At 42.4% G+C, this 17,282-nt stretch overlaps 2 protein-coding genes and 1 non-coding gene across 4 annotated transcripts; 1 reads left to right on the top strand and 2 right to left on the bottom strand.

Moving 5' to 3' along the window:
- Positions 1-503: 503 nt before the first annotated feature.
- On the top strand, positions 504-13,545 carry sack1hb (scaffolding CK1 anchoring protein Hb). Of its 2 annotated transcripts, XM_006787819.3 has the most exons (8): positions 504-771; positions 6,378-6,569; positions 6,651-6,977; positions 7,856-8,020; positions 8,156-8,280; positions 8,364-8,921; positions 9,055-11,389; positions 11,865-13,545. In XM_006787819.3, exons 2-8 carry the CDS (start codon positions 6,447-6,449, stop codon positions 11,883-11,885), a joined length of 3,654 nt encoding a protein of 1,217 aa, XP_006787882.2. In that variant the 5' UTR covers positions 504-771; positions 6,378-6,446; the 3' UTR covers positions 11,886-13,545. The 2 variants fall into 2 exon arrangements, with proteins under 2 accessions (XP_006787882.2, XP_006787881.2); XM_006787818.3 differs by having other exon boundaries at positions 9,055-13,545.
- A 203-nt stretch (positions 13,546-13,748) lies between these two features.
- Positions 13,749-17,161, bottom strand: si:ch211-199g17.9 (synaptonemal complex central element protein 1). Its single transcript, XM_006787820.3, has 9 exons — positions 17,021-17,161; positions 16,388-16,570; positions 15,062-15,136; positions 14,940-14,987; positions 14,773-14,827; positions 14,453-14,542; positions 14,306-14,369; positions 14,149-14,215; positions 13,749-14,038 (listed from the first exon to the last, which is right to left on the bottom strand). Exons 1-9 carry the CDS (start codon positions 17,034-17,036, stop codon positions 13,938-13,940), a joined length of 699 nt encoding a protein of 232 aa, XP_006787883.1. The 5' UTR covers positions 17,037-17,161; the 3' UTR covers positions 13,749-13,937.
- Positions 15,265-15,397, bottom strand: LOC118454011 (U8 small nucleolar RNA). The gene has a single exon (XR_004843541.2). It is a non-coding gene; the product is annotated as a U8 small nucleolar RNA (small nucleolar RNA).
- Positions 17,162-17,282: the final 121 nt, after the last annotated feature.

The following is a 17,282-nucleotide window of genomic DNA, read 5'->3' as shown; positions in this document are numbered from 1 at the left end:
ATAATTTTTTATTTTTATTTTTTAAATGTTAGTGAGTTTAAGGCTGTAGTTTAAATTAAATAAAGTCTTGCTTGTGTTTATAATGTAGCATTAAAATCCCTGATATGATGCATTTTATTGATGGAGAGTTTCAAATTGGTTGTTTTACTGACAAAACATTTCGCAGTGCAAACAACACGAGAGCAAGCAAAAAGGAGCAAACATCGGACAAACATGTCAAAGAGTCAAGTGCAAGGATGAATAAAGCATTCATTGTACGGACCGCCAGTTGGGCCAAACTCCTGCACGGGCACGGAAAAAGTTTGCGAGTTCGGAGAAACTTCCTCTTTTGCTTGAAAGTCAGCAGCCATGACATAAAAGCTACTTTTGAAACGTGCCCGGGGGAGAGAACTTCCAATAGTCTTCCACTCCCAGCAATCAACTGGTCTGGGAGGAGTCTCACCGGTGGGAAAGCCCTGCCTCGCAGGAGTCGCCCCGCCGCTTCCGCCTCCGTTTATTGTGACAGCGGCTGCTGCAGGGTCACACACCGCCGGGACGACACTGAACCCGGGCCTGGAGTCCGCGCCGAGTCCGCTCTGTTTGCCCATCGGCGGTGGAGGGTGCACGCAGCTGGAGACGGGGGGGAGGCTTGGGTGGAGTTTTTTGTCCGATCCGAGGAATGTGACGCGCGGACGGGAAGGAGACTCGCATCAACGGTTTCACCGGGAGGAGATAAAGCCGTCGGTGCACAGAGAAAAAGAGAGGAGGCGAGTTCAGCAGCAAAGTGAGGAGGTACGAAGTTAAAACGAGGGCAAGCTGAGGGACAAAAGAGCCATTGTCTCGTCCTGCTCTGTTGCGATCTGTCCAGTTTTATATTAACCTCTAACTTATTATCTCCTGTCTTCAAAAAGCGTCCTATTTATCTTCTCCCCTGTCCATAAGCGTGAAATGTGGACTCTGCGGATTAATAAAAAGTGAAATGCAGCCTACTTTCCTCATTTCCTCATAAGCCGCTGGAGGTTTACGCAGAGTTAAGTCATCCAGGTAGCTACAGTGCAACAGCGATGTTATTACAGCCCGCGTACACAGAGGGCTCAGTGCTGGGAGGCTGGAAGAGACAAACTGTGCTGCTCTTTTTCCAGCCCTGTGAAGACTTTCATTAAAGAGCATGCTTACAACCTGTTTAGTGCTTTGTCTGCGTGGCATTGTAGGAACTACAGCTAATAAATAATGCTTGAGAGGGCAGGGACACTTTTACAAGTGTGCCTAATGCACTGGTTGCACAACAGCATGCACGCACTGCCAGTCACTGTCATTAAAACCAACCTGAAATCCTTGCAGTAACACAAAGGCATTAGCCTGTAATCGTAAAAACTTGTTTGTTGAGGAAAGAAACAAACACTTCAGGGAGAATATTTTTAAAGGTTTTAACCTAAAAAAAAAAAAAAAGAAGCAAAATTAAATGTGATGCATGCAAGAACAACTCACTTTATGTTCAAACTATTTAGTCCAAACATTCAGAGTGCATCTCTCTTTCACACTTACTCCCTACCTAAGGCTTTGGTTTAAGGTTTTTTTTACTGTGTCTTTATTACAGGCACTTTGGCACTTTTGTTTTGACTCGAGTGTGTATTGATTTTAAACTTCACCATCGCATGCTTTTTCCCTCGCTTCGTTCAAAGTGAGTCACTGTTCAGAAATAGCACGACATGTGGTTATAATTTGAAGAGTAGTGGGAATGTTAGTGCCATTTTTTCCCCTGCGCTGGGTCTGTGCATGTGTGCTTCTTATTATAGGTTTAATCTTGTCACACACTGGCCTTAAGGCCAAGGCTGTGTGCCATTCATTAATTTGTTTGCACTGCTGTGTGTGGTATAGAAAACGGGGGTCTGGTTACAGAGGTGTTGTTATGTATGCGTGAGGTTTAGTGTGTGTGAAGTGGAAATATTTTGATGCCATCGCTTCTGGGTTTTCCATACAGGATGGCTGCAGGCCTTTAAGGCGGTTGGAAAGATGGCGGGGATCTCAGTGGACCAGTTTTTCTAGCAGTACTGCTGCATTAAAACCCCAGCTACACACACAACACAAAGGGGAGGATGCAAGCCGCCGTGTGTTCTCACATACTGTATGAATTCATTTAAGCTGTCTTTTGTGCAGCGTTCAACAGCCACGCTGAGGTGTGATGATATACAGGGAGACAACCAGCGCTGTGTGTGTGTGTGTGTGCACTTATCTACATCTCTGTAGGTTCATCTGACAAAAAAATGTCACTGAAAGGTTCTGACGGGAGCATCTGGAGATTACTGGCTCATCTCTCCAAACCTGTTTTTAAGTATTGTTTTCTCAACCTAGGTTCACACACCGAATTATCACACAGCACGAACCAGCCAATGGTATGCCGGATCAATTGGAGTGTTTGTTTAGTGAGGTGTGTTCGGATGCGAACGAGAGAAAACAGACAGAAAGAGGTGGCGAGGATGTAGTTTGTGTTTTTTTTCTTGATAGTTTGTGTCCTCGGGCTCGCTTCTAACGTGTCTCATGATTCACATGTCAGGACAGATGTAATTTACACTCCCTCTGCTCTTCACCTTCCAGTTTCTCTCTGCATTTGCGCAGGAATGCCGAGAATGGGCCGTTTGTACGCTTCGTGAGCAGACGCTGTGCACGTCTGAATATTTGGTTTATCGGCTCAGAGATGCTGAAGTCTTGCTGCTGCCTTCATGTCCTGTCTGCCAGGGTTTAGTGTTTCAGACCGGCCTTTGTTTATATGGTACATTTAGGGCAGCCTCGTCCTCCTGTGAGCCTCTGAAAGCTTCACAACAAAGGTAGTAAAGACAGGGATCCTGATCATCATGGGACACTTTCTGCAGTTTGATGCTCGCTGCAGTTGCTATAACAGCAAACAAAGCAGCAGTATTTGTTTGAATATCCTACAAGTCGGCCAGGTGAGGCGGGGAAAGTCTGTCATGCTTCTGACATTGTGTTATTCATCTGTTGCCACACTCTACGGTGACACAGCGATGACGAGGATGCAAAGTAAACCCCCATCCCCCTCTACCCGCCTTGGCTCTTTTTAATGCCACCATGCTTCTGAATTAACCGATTAGGTCATTTCCTCCCCAGGCTGCCTTCCTCCAAGCTGCTGTCAACGCTTTTGATAATCACTTGATTACAAAAACAGTAACACTACCAAAAATACTTCTTGTTAGTTATTTTTGCTACATTTCTTTCTCAAACGTGACAGTGAACTTATTGTTTGTTCCTACAGATTAGGTTTGTTCAGCTTGCAGTCTATAATACAACTTTCCATTCACGAGGGAATTAACTCTGACTTTTGGACTGTTGTGTTGCTACATGTGAGTTTTTCTCTTATTTTGCGTCTGTCATCGGTTATGCACTTCATTTGCAGCTTCAGTGCAGTACACCCATGTACACAATGGGCACCGTGGTGCTGCAAATGACTTGGATACAAAGAGCAAAACTAAGCAAATCAAATGACTTGGAATTCAGGGGCAAAATAATTCCATGCAACAAGCATGTGTGCCCCGGCATTCCTCCCTGACCACCGTGGAGCATGGAAAGCCAACGGCTTGCCACAAAGCCCTAATTTCAATGGCTCCACATGAATAGGGAAACAGGATGTCAGCCATTTTGTCAGCAGATGAATCACCATCTCGGCAGTCTGTTGCAAGTTATCCCCAGGCCACGCCAACCAGGCTACTCGATGACTCACCAGGTCGCTGAGTAAACCGGGTTGTCCCACTGATTGTGGGTTAGGACTTTCGGCCCTTAGCTATCACCGTCATTAATCTCTCAAGTGTGCTTGGAAGTTTGCAGAGAACATGTCAAACACACACTTGTAAAGCAGATACAGCCTCACTAAATACTTACCCACCCTACCTCTCAGACCCCGGGTTACACACACGCCCTAATTTGCTCAGACTGTAGGTGTATCCACTTCCTCTTTCGACCACATGCTACATAAGAAAATAAGTTCACTCTTTTCTCCACCAGAATGCAAACCCTCCAGCATGCAGCTGTCAGGACCACATCAAACATCGCTCAGTGGGTGCTCTGGTTGGCTCAGTGATGGTTCATAATATGCAAGTGTGCTGTGGGTTGGAATCAAGCCTGGGATTTTCATTGTTTCTTTATCTAATGCCAAAAAAATCCCCCTCAAAAGCCAAATTAGGTTTTAAGTAAAGTATCTACTTTACCTTTTGAAAGCAGGTACATGGATGTACAAAAGTGGCCAACTAAATACTCCACTGTTTTATTTGGACATCATTTACAATCAGCAGTAATAGATGAAAAGTAAATGGGTTTGTTTGTTTGCTGGACGACACTGTGGTCGAGTGGCTGTCTCATTATCAGCTATTTACCAACATACAGGTATCATTAATTACAACAGCTGAAAAATGAAAACTTAAAAGTAAAGAAGAGATGGGAGAGACCATCAACCACAGTGTGAGTGTTGATGTTGGGTAGTTGGTCCATTCTGTTACTTCATTGTTGGGAGCTCGTGTTTGGAACTCCACAAGCAACCAGCTGATCCAAGCAGAGTTGGACCTAGCATAAACGACTATGACAATGAAACAAGATTATTTTTAAATCACCCTTAATGGTGAGTTTTGACATCTTGGTATATATTAATAAGGATGGTTTGATGACCTTATAGTTTTGATGACCTATAGTTTGGTAGTGGCCACCATGACTAACTAATGCAAATCCAGTTATTTGTTTTATAAGCAGGCCTGAAATACGACAGAAATCACTCAGCTCAGACTTCAAGGGCTTTTCTTAGAAAGCTGTCATGTGTTAAAGAGTTTAACTGACAAATATCAGTATTGGTTGGGCTCCAGTTAGCATTGTTGACTCACTGCAAGAAGTTTCCTGGTTTCAGTCCCGTGGGGACTTTTCTGTGGGGAGTTTATATGTTTTCCCTGTGCCTTTGGTAGGTTTCCTCCAGGAACTACAGCTTCCTCCAACAGTTCAAACACATCTATGTGATTCTAAACTGCTTGTGTGCAGGATGTCAGGCAGAAAACGTGCCGTAAGAAAGGATGGTTTGCTTGATAAGATTAGAAAAGTGCTATATATTACATTTTACAGCTCAAATTATGTGAACATTTATGTTGGTTTTTGGTGCTTCTTTAGCTGATGTGGTTTAGCTGTTTTTAGCCTCTCACCAGCTGCTTTTCCTAACCTTGTTTTATCTGATGACTGTATTCATCCGCGTATGAAACTAGAAGGCCACACGGAGAAATAACACTTAGGCTAAACCTTTGTTTTATCTTGTTTTTTTTTTTTAGAAAGAGCTCGAGATCACCATCACAATCATTCATTTTCACATTTTTGAAAGCTTCATGAGATTGTTTGTGTGTTTGTGCAGGTGTGTTACCCTTGCTGATAGATGAACAATCAAACCTGCGTCTTAGTCACGCCAAAGTCACCTCTTAAAGTTTGGCATGTGAATCATAAATGTCACTATCTCGTTCTCGTTGAAACAGGCGTATATTCACACAGTGTTATGTAACAGCGGACCTGTGACTTCTTTAAGTTAAGTCATGGCCTGCTCATCATGCCCATCTAAATAAGTTTGGTTGCCATGACCGGCAGATTTTTCAGGATAAGGTCTAAGCAGCAACATGAATTATGACGCACCAGCGTGGCAAGTTTACTGTGATATGAAAGAACCTGTCTCTACAACTCCTCACGCCTTTCCCACCTCTCCTCTTGCTCTCTTTAATCTCGTCTCCTCCCTTTGCTTTTTCTGTATCCAGCTGTTCCACTTTGTTCTCACCTTTATATACAGTCTTTCAATAAGCCACACTGAAGGTTGATTAATCGCTGGTATTATTAGAGTGAAGTCTTTTCATTTAATTCAATTAATCATACTTGAAAAATATGATACTTTTACCTGTTCTACCTTTAAATTGAAGGAGTTGCTCTCTCATAGCACCATTCTTTTATGCATGCTTTCTTGAGTATTAATCATTACTACCTGCAATCCCACACAATGTCAAAAAGTATTGTTAGTTTCGTAAAAGTGTTCCGCTAATTGTGTAGGCAAGCAATAAATATCTGTTACAGCTGTTAACATTGTGACAAATTTGCCTGTTAAACTGTTACTTGCTGCTAAGCCGACGTTGACTCAGCGACAATAGTTGCTTTGTGTGCGTGGTTAAAGGTAACGTCTGTTTGTGTGTCCAGACACAAAGGTCTTTTCCTCTCAACACCCAAGGGGATATTTTGTTGAATCATAAGTATTGTGTCTCATGGATGGGGGAGTGGTGTCATATTTACAGTATGTGCAAATAGAGTACAAAACCAGCTGTGATGACGTTAATTATTAATTATTGTGGGACCTCATTTTATATTTTTCCTTTTCCTTGCAGGTTTAAATTCCCCCTTCCTCACCTTTTCTTACTCCTGAGCCTTAAACTTTGACCTGACCCCCTCCAACCATGCCGCACCGGTCTCAGAGTTCATCGATAGGCGATAACCCTCTCGACCCAAATTACCTTGCTCCGCACTACCGTGAGGAGTATCGTCTAGCCATTGATGCTCTGATAGAAAACGACACTCAGGTAAGCGTTGCTCTAATGCATGAAAACACATACACACTGCTTTTATGATCTCCTAAACTTTTCTCTCTCTTCGCACACCAGGGCTACTATGAATTCCTCCAGAGGGCAGATACGGCCGGTTTTCTGGCACAGCCAGAAATTGAACACATCAAGTCGACAATCCAGGGGCCTAGCCAGCCCACCGGCGTCCCGGAGCTGACGTACCACGAGGGAGGCGTCGAGGCCGATGGGTCTTCGGACACCTACTGGCCAGTTCAGTCGGACCTGGCTGCCCCGGGGCTGGATCTGGGCTGGCCGCAGCACAGTTTTGTTGATCCCACAGAGGTCACAACTCTAGTCAACCCCTCTGATCCTGACATGCCGAGCATAAAGGAGCAGGCGAGGAGACTCATCAAGAACGCACGCCAAGTAAGCAGAAGAGGATGAGAATGTGTTAAAACATGCAGAAGTGGTTTTGTTTCACCAGACAATAGAAAGAAAAATCAACCAAAAAATTCAGTGTTTATAAATTCATATATTTAAGGTGCCGACTCAGAGCATGGCACATATCCAGTTTCACAGATAAAACACGAGGAGCTTTTATTTATTTATAGGTAATACTGCAGTACAAGTCGTATTACATCAGAGTGTTATTACCTTAGAAGATAGCGAGAAGAAGCGAGATAGAGAGCTGCCAGGGACATGGTGTGAACGACGGTTATGTTATCTTGATGCTGAGTTCATCTCACTTTTTATGCTCTCTGCCAAGTCTGCCACCACGCCCTTTCAGAAACATTTATAACTGGCTGGCCTTTAGTTAAATAAAATACCTGATTAATGGAAGCGAGAATGCCAAATCCAGTGAGCAGTCAAACCTGTTGGTGTGGTGGGTCGTGTGTGTAACTGTCCTCCATTTCTTGATGATGTGTTTATGAAATACATGTCTGTATCCTGCCAGAACTCAGAGTTAACTGTCAACAAGCACACAGAGGACACTCAACAACACCCTCTTACTGCATTTTATTCATAAATCTTATATAAGCCTTTTTTTAATGGTTTTTCTTCGTTAGTGTCATATCTGTTGCTTCCACTGGTCTGTGCTGAGTTCTTGTGGCTGATCTTCCCACCATGCTTTCCACATGTGGGTGTGAAAGGGCAAAGAGGTCCCAGAATAGCCAAATATAAATATTAATTACTACAGATCAAAATACCAGACTTCCTTTTGACTACAGTTATCCTGACTGAACTGAAATAGACTTTTGTTGATTAAAAAGAAAAACGTTTTTGTGTGTTTGCTCCTGCTCCAGGTTATCGCTGTGGTGATGGACATGTTCACAGATATTGACATCTTTAGTGACCTCTTGGACGCAGCAGCACGACACGTTCCTGTTTATATTTTACTGGATCAGCTGGAGGCTCATCACTTTGTCTCTATGGTCCTCAACTGCAAAGTCAACCTGGAGTTTATTCCGGTCAGTTTGAATTTTATGATATTATCTGAAAACAACATTAAAAAGAAAAAGGCGCTAACAGCTGGGTCTTGTTATGCATTTGCTTATAATTATCAGATATGCATCTGTAACAGAGTTGAAATTCTGATTTCATAGATGATACGTGTCCGGACTGTGGCGGGAATACCTTATTACACCCGGACAGGGAAATCGTTTAAGGGGCAGGTGAAAGATCGTTTCCTATTGGCTGACTGCAGAGCTGTACTCAGTGGGAACTACAGGTGACTAATTTAATAGTATTAATAACATCAGCACTCAGTTATTCTTTAAATAATCTTTGCCTCTACTGTTCTTTATGCTATAGTTTCATGTGGTCCTATGAGAAGATCCACCGCTGCATCGCCCATCTCTTCCTTGGGGAGCTTGTTGCCACCTTCGATGAAGAGTTTCGCATTCTGTACGCTCAGTCAGAGCCTCTGGTTATTGACCCAAACAATACAGCGCTTACTGTCTCTGATCCCAGCAGCACCGGCAACTATTTAGGCAGCCAGTTTGGATTAAAGAGGTCCCAGTCTTTGCGTAACCCAGTAGGTTACCGAAGGCAGCCTGAAATTCCCCCTGCCTTCCCCTATGGTGACACTGATCGTAACCCCGTGCTTCCTTTCCGGAGAAATGACGCGTTTCGTCAAACCCTGGAGCCCGGGACAGGAATTACTATTGGAAAGTATTCACAGCAGCAGTTTCGTCTTCAGCAGTCATTCCTGGAACAGGGGCGGTCCATCGTGTCCCGGCAGATGGAGATGAGCGCCAGTGCCTTCAAGAGGCACAGCTATGCAGAAGGAACCCAGGAAACCTACGCGTCTTCAAGACAGTTTATGCAGCAAAGAGTCATGAACAATCTGGACGAGACAGACTTCCACAGGTAGGAAAACCTTTAAAACCTCCTGCTGTGATCAGAATAATGCAGAATTATCACATGGACCATAAACATAAAATGTATGGTTTATTATTAAGTTATTAAGCAATAAACAATATGTGCTGCACTTTCGTTACAGAGAACAGATTCAAAGCAGCCATTTTTACAGTGAAGGGCCCGGGCCAGGTTCTGGCCACGGACACTTCGACAGACTTCGGGGCCGTCCTCCGCACCTCTCCATTGACCAGTATTCAGACTCAAGTTATCGCTCAGACCAGGAGCCTCCACCTGGGCAGTATGGCAGAGACTACTTTTCATCTGAGGACCTGAGAGGACCCGAGGGCCACAACGCCCCTCCGTTAGCTGGGAGGTATGGGGGAGGATCTTCCCATAAGAGGCCAACCATAGGACAGGCGTATGCTTGTCAGAGCTCACCAACACACCCCCACCCACCTGAGAAGAAACACTTTAACAAACAATTTGATCAAGAGCATGAGGAGGACTCAAGTGCAAAGCAAGGCCTGAGAAGCTGGAGAATCCACTCCTATCTAAATACTTATGAGGATACTGGAGAAGAAGGCCTGGCTCAGCCTATGGGTCCTGATGCTTTTGATGAACCTTCTCAAGCTGTGCAACCAACTGAAACTGAAAGTTCAGCTCCACGCTATGGAATAAAAGAGCCACCAAATGTTCCTCCCAAGCCCAGACCTGATATCCTGAGGCCACGTTTTGGAAAGCCTAAACTACCTGAGAGCAGCAATAAAGACTCTGGCCTACCAACGTCCAAGGATCTACTTCCTTCCCGCCTTATACTGGACAGAAAAGAGAGGGAGGAGGAGAAGGAAAGAGAGCCAGAGAGGAGTACAGCAAGGGAGGGGGGCACAGATGTGGAGGCGAAAGGTGGTCCAGAACTCCTTCTATCCAAACACGAGTCATTCCGGTCGCGTGTTAACCCGCTCCTTCAGCGCAGCTCTCGACTGCGCTCCTCACTTATATTCTCATCTTCTAAAGCAGAGATACACAGTGGTAGCTTAGGTCTAAAACCAGCGACGGAAGAAGATGAGGAGTTAGATTCAGTGCGCACTTCATCCATTGTGGCCCAGATCCTAGAAAAGAGGAGGTCATTATCTCGTGAGCCTTTCGATTGGCGAAGGAAGACCGAGGAGAAGAAGGAGAAAGAAGAAAAACAGGAGAAGCTAGAGAAAAAGGAGATACGGTTAAAAGATGAGATTAAACCTAAAGAGGAACCTAAAGAAACTAATGAAAAAGTAAAGACAACATTTACACTTGAAAAACCTAAAGTCACAGATTCATCATCTCTGAACATGAATGATCCGGCCAGCCGTTTGCAGTACTTCAAAGACCTAGCTGCCAAGACAAAAGTCTCGAAAACAGAGACAGAGCCATCGTTAAAAGCCTTAGAGCCCGCTGAAAAAAGGCAAGATCTTTCTGATAAACCTCCCAACATTACAACAACTTTGAAGACCCCAGCTGTCACACTCAGTACAGCAGAGCCTGAGCAGACAAAACCAGACATCTCAGCGAAACTGGCTGAGCTCAATAATCGCAGACCTTCAGTCAGTTCATCAAGGCCACCACTAATCTTTCCCAAGCCTTTTATAAGCTCACAGAAGCCTTCAGAGATCGTGCAGTCTCAGAAAGAGGAGAATGCATCAGAAGGTCAAAAGAAAGATCTATTCAAGTCTCTAAAGCCTCTGCATTCACCTAAGATCTTCAAGAAGGAGCCGGTGAAACTTAAAGGGATAAATCCTCGTCGCATCTCCTGCGGGGAGGAAATTTTGACCACAGATGCTACAGACGCAGAGAAGACTGAAATGAAAAAGAGTCGCTCTCACAGTTCTTCAATTCTGTCACATGAAGACTCTAAGGAAGGGCTGCAAAGGGTTATGGGCTCTACCACGTCCATCAATACAATTGGTGAGGGAAAGGGTGAGGGTAAGACACTTGACTTCCTAAAGAAACAGACTCAGAGGCTAAAGGGATTCCTGGGACCCAAGGACAAAGAAAAGAAAACCTCGGGAGAGGATAGGGGCATGAGCACCGTCATAGAGGTCACTGACAATTCGAGCAAAAAACAGAGCTCATCGTCTAAAGATACAGCGTCTACGGCTGCTGATCAATCCACCACCAATCATAAAACATCAACAACCGGAACATCTGTCACGTCCCGATACCAGCCCGCGGGCGGCTCTGTTCTGTACAGCAGCAACTTACGAGACGACACCAAAGTCATTCTGGAGCAAATCTCCGCCAACAGCCAAAAGAACCGCCAGGAGCGGGAGGAGACGGGAGGGAACAAAGATGGAGATGCTGGAGATAAAGGAACGGAGAAACAGAACTCCTTAAAAAGGAACCGATTTCTGCGACCGCAGGGCAACAACCAGGAGCGGGAGGGACTGCTGAGGAGGATAGAGAGCCTGAGGAAGGAGAAGAAGGTCTACAGCCGTTTTGAGGTAGTCTATCACAGTAAGGGAGATGTTTGCAGCGTAGATGGGAAAGCAATATGAGGAAAAACAACAACACAAAAATGTTTAGGTGTAAACCACCAAGAGGGGAGGGAAAGGAATCCAAGAGGGGAACCAGGGTTTTAGCTTAAAAATGATATATTTTGAAATGTTTAAAAATAGTGTTTGTTCTCAAAAAGCAGCAGATGAATGTTATAAATTAGCTTTTGAGCAGTGACTGGCTAAATGTGATTGTCTTATATGTACAGTAAGAGACTGGCAAAACCACAGTTCATCACTGTTATGGATTTTTATACTACTTTAAAGAGAATCTGCTTTCAGAAAAAATAATTAACAGATTAAGCTGAACAAATGCAAGTGTGATTATGGCGCAAAGAGCACGGTACGTCCTGCTGAAGGCCAGCGAGGAGGAAAGGCAGGAGGTAAAGAGATTTCACTGTTATCCCTGTTGTTCTGTTAACAGATGGGGAATAACCTGGGATAACGAAAGATGGAGGAGCGACCTTTTACACGGAAACTTATTTAATGCAAGACTATCAAAAAACCTCCACTGTCCACGTTTGTGCCAACGACACTGTGAGAGTTCCTCTGGGCCTTAACACTACAGCGTTTTCTGGATTTTCCACAAGAAGTAATAAAACTTTAAAGGACGACTTATAAAATGGTGAAAACAAACTAAAGTCATTGAGTCTGGAATGTGCGTTTTTGCCAAGACCTTGTTCTATTTTTTTTGCCTTATATGGTGACTGAGAGAAACAAGACTCTACTTGGATACTGGCTTAATGGGCCGGTACGTGTCTCAAAAAAAAACAACAGAAAGGTAGCACAGGTTTACCTGTAAATGAGCTTTTGTGAACAGGACTAAAAGACAAAAAGGGAAATGTTGCATCTGAGAATCAAAAACATATAATGTGCCAGTCACAAAACACGGCACACGTGTAGTACCAGTGTTGTGTGCAGGCCACTTTGTAGCTGGAGCTTGCTTGAAACTGAATGGGAGAAAGTGTCTTTGTGGATTCACCATGTGCCAGTGGCCCATTGAGGGTTTTGCCAAAGTTCTGGTGGGGGGTCATTATTATTATTATTATTATTAACCTGGACAAATAACCAAAACATAGGAATAAAAAGACAGCTGATGAAGAGTAAAGGGTAGAGAAGAGTGAGATCAGAGGGTAGAGTCAGTGAGATTTTATAGAGTGTGAAAAGTATGGGAGGAAAAAACTGAATCAGAAGGTGAAAATGATGGGGGACTACAGTTTGGATGGATGGTAGCGGCTGTGGTGAACGTAACACACTCGACTTCTTTCTAATAAGTCATATACCCACTTCTCAGGGTTGAAAATAAAGAAATAACAATTCCTAGGAGACCTAGACGCTTCCATGGAAAGGGGAGTGGTGTTTATGTATATTAGTGTTCGCCTCATGTAGCGTAAATAAATATGCAAGATTTCCAGTTGGCCTGAATCAGAGTAAATAATAAAACAAAAAACTGACCTCCGTTTTCCTTCTTGAAAACCAAGAATTACCTCTGCAAGAAGGTATACAAGGAAGAACGGGTATATTACACAGTACTGGAGCAGCACCACGCTTCCTTACATAACTCATTTAACTCCTGAGACCTACGCCCTGCACAGGATTCCTAACTCCTTTGTTGGTCGGCACAAACTATTAAACCAAAGACTTACTGGCCCCGTGCTGCCTGATAGCTCGACAGGGCATCAAACCACTTACGGTTCACTGTGTTTTTGCTGAGTACGTCAAAAAAGTATATGTTGTATGGCTGTAAAGACACTTCTGGGTGAGGGTGGGGTGACACTTGTTTTCTACACAGGATTATGCTGTAAATGTTTATGTTTAAAAAAAGGGGGATTGTTTATATTTTAAGTGATGAACTAGATTGTGATCGCCCTCACTGCGCTCTGAACGTGCCTTGTGTTTATTTTGGATTATTTTAATTGAAATGTGAGAATGTGGTTTGTCTGTAAAATAGAAAAAAGAAGTAAAAAAAAAAAAGCAATTGGCATTAATTCGGGGAAGTCATTGTTGCACAGGTTTAATGTGTTCTTTTTTAAACCTCAGATAGTATTACATTTTGTTTGAAATACTGCAACAAAGTCTTGCATTAAATCTCTTTTAAAATTGAACGCGACTGTGTCTCTGTGCATAAACATGAATGAATATATATATATATATATATATATATATATATATATATATATATATATATATATATATATATGTGTGTGTGTGTGTGTGTGTGTGTGTGTGTGTGTACACAACAGGTGTGCATGTAAACTGCAGGGAAGGGTTGTGCTACTTCTAGGATTTCAGAGTGATGAAAACAATGTTACAACAATTCAAACAGGCTTTATAGTTTTTAAATATATGAACACAATAAATAACCTAGTATCAAACAGATGACAGTATATAGCATGTCTCTATGTGAAAAACACTAAGAGATCAACCAGAATTTATCCGTACAGAACATATATTATATGATATGAGAAAAAACATCAGAAATACCCAGAATTCAAATTTACTCCTGAGTCTCTGCAGCTGCTTCCTGAGCCTGCTTCTGGTTCTTTATCTTTTCCAGCTCCTCATCGAGGTTGTGCAGCTGAGTGAGCTTTAGTTTTTCTGTCAAAACACAGAACAAATTCAGTGACAGTGCTGGAAAGTGAAAACAAACGCTGTATTCACACACATACAACATTTGTGCTGAGAGAAGAGTGTGCGGAGATGCTTACCAGCTGCCAACAGCTGGCTCTTTGTATTCTCAACACTCTTTAATTCATCTGGGAGTCTCTCTGGAGTCTGAGTAAAGTCATAATAATAATATAATAATAAAGTCACATCTTTATCTTCTCACAAGAGTTGTGGAGAGAATTTAACACAAACACTTACAAAGACATAGTGCAGATTCTTGTGCTGGTCTATCAGTTGATGAAGCAGGTTTTCAAATCTCATCCTGCAGAAACATGAGTTTCTAAATGTGTAACAACAGCCAGAGGTTTTTCACAGAAAACGAGTCGTTGCACTATTAAACAGTACCGCAGTTTCCGGTGTTTAAGCTTGACATCCTGCATTTCATATCTATACTGCTCCAGCAGCTCCTCAGTTTTCTTATTCAGTTGTAAATGTCTGAAACACACACACAGCAGTATCGGGCTGTACAACATTTTCTAACTATATAAAGATATAAAATAAAAATTTTAAAAAAGTATCCAGGATGTTAAAAAAAGACAGATTACTGCCATCTAGTGTTCAACATCAAAAAACACCAATGAAGCCCATTGATGGTTCAGCAAAGAATGCTCCTTATGACTGAGCAGATCCAGTAAATCTCTTCAAACTTTCAGCACGGAGCTCACCTGGTAGCGTCCTGCTCAGACTCTTCACACTGAAACTGCAGCTTATTGCACACCTCTGAAGAAACAGATGAGCAACTATGTTCATCAGTGGGCTCACATTTAATGCCTGGACACTTATAAATGATGAACTATACGTGTACAACTGTTTGCCACTAGCACTTGCATACCTTCCTTTTCTTTGTGGATTGCCTCCAGTTGGAAGACTTTAGTTTGTACTGTGAATCAAGGACAGTATCTCAGCTGCTGGTTTAGTAAAGACTGTGTGAAGATCATTAACTTTGTGTCTTACAGTTTTCCAGCTCCTTCTCCAGTGAGTCACTGACTGACTTTATCTTCTCAATTTCTTCTTCCAGGGCTCTTTTACCTTAAATTGAGAACAACAGTGCCTTATACACACACGGCACAACAACATTACAAAACACAGATCTCCAAACAAACAACACAAAGACAGGATAAACTTTGCAAAATACTAAAATTATATTTCACAGGTTAATCAGAATGGCTCTTAAGGGGTGTTGCTGTTCCCCAAAAGAGGGAGATACTAATCATATCTCATAGCTCTCCATTCATCATATTCTGCAACTCCATAAATGGAGTAACAGGTAAGGATATACCTCACTGACGATACCCAACCATAGTTCACAGAGACATTATCAACAACGCACATGCATGCTTTACTCACGGTTTTAAATTTCTGTGTAAATATTTAGCACTTACATTCTGCCTATAGCGCTATAAACAGCACGGATGTTATGTAAATTTGTAAAGAAATTGAGCTATATTCTATAATATTTCTGTTAAAGTAAACAAGGGAGCGCGTGTTCATTAGCATATCGCTATATACTGCGCTCTCATTGGTGCGCATAAATAACGTTTCTATCCCTCCGTAAGAAAATTGTTAACGTGTTTTTCACGTTGTATGCGTGTCTCATCACTTGAGGAAACGTGAAAACGTTACAAATTCGCATGCTATCGCGATTTTTGTCTAATATAAGGAAAATTATACGGGGCTTGCTACCGGAAGCGGAACACGTGATCACCTCCCATTTGGATAGAGACACATTATGAGCTGACAGACGGACTGCTTTGTACTAAACACATACTACTTAGTTAGATGCTTAGTGCTCCTACAGATCAAGCGAATAAGCTCATTATTCGACAGATAAAAATGACGCCAACGGCGGATTTATTAGTTATCTACAGGCCTTTGTATAACGACACGCATGCGCGTCGCTATCGCAGGTCAACACGAGACGGAAAGACACGACAACGAGTTCGCTTGCTTTACACGAATCCTTTGATTAAGCCAAATTTACTGCAAACACAGCAAAACCAGGCCCACAAGGCTTCCGATAAAACTCAGAGTTGTTTATCATTATTATTATTTATTATTAGTAGTAGTAGTAGTAGTATCATCATTATTATTATAGGTGAAACATTGTTCGTCTCCCTAAAAAGTCGTCTGAAAAAACCGGGGAGAAAAGGATCACCGGCAGATGCCGCTATTTAGTCTGAACAGTCTTACCGTAAACGTTATATATCTGCCGCCCTGTTAAGTAATATATTTAGCAGCTATTCAAAAAACATCTGATAGAACAGATCAATCATACATTACCCTGTTTAAGCTTCCCGAGTTTTCCGATCAGCTGTTCAACCTTTGGCTCGTGCATTTGTCCACCTGAAGTGCACGGAACCGTATCAGGCTCGAGGTTTTGAAGTTTATCAGTGTGCAGTGAAACGTCAGCTGGTTTACCTCCTCTCAACGGTTTCACATTAATCATGTCCTCGATGCTGAACCCTGTCACGTAATAAAGTGAAACGTTAGAGTCATGAAAACTTGTAATAACTTTACCTTTCTATAATATTCTTACTTACTCTGGTTATAATCTGGTAATAAGTACAAAATAAATAAATAAAGAGTTACTTTTATAAATCATCTTTAACCTGAGGTTAAACTTAAGCAGGTAAGGTTTTCTGGCTAGCTGCCCGATAGTTAGCCAAGTGGAAACGCTAGCTTAGTTTTAGGCTAACCTAAATAAAGACTTATTTAGGCTAATATGAGAGCCTTTAATGTTTAAATTAAGATGATGGTAGAATATTTCACAAAAAGGTTATACTTAAGGGGTAAAATACTGAACATTTACTTTAAAACCTTTGGCAAATATGAAACCAACGGTTGCTTTTTTTTCAGGTTATTTTTTTAGATCAGTGTAAATTTCTCTCTCCAGCTTAATGTACATCGCTTTACCTTCGAAATCACTCATCTCTATCCTGACACCACCTTGTTTTCTTTAACTAACCACAAGAGCAACTGACAGCTTAACTGACGCGCTAAGTTTCTCCTCCTTGCTCCTCATTGGTGGGGCGGCAGCACGAGCAGCAGTACTGACGGGCGCGTGCACAGCACTGCATGATATTTAGCCCTTTTGCTTATTTATAGCGTAAAACTTAATATTACAATAAATAAGTCACAGCTGAAAAACAGGGTGGTATGTGCTTTACCTGGTAAT

This window comes from Neolamprologus brichardi, chromosome 22, assembly GCF_056152115.1.
Source record: "Neolamprologus brichardi isolate AB-2024 chromosome 22, ASM5615211v1, whole genome shotgun sequence".
In the NCBI taxonomy this organism is placed as follows: Eukaryota; Metazoa; Chordata; class Actinopteri; order Cichliformes; family Cichlidae; genus Neolamprologus; species Neolamprologus brichardi.
Note: the sequence above shows the minus strand (reverse complement) of the source record. Positions and strands in the feature narration are given on the sequence as shown.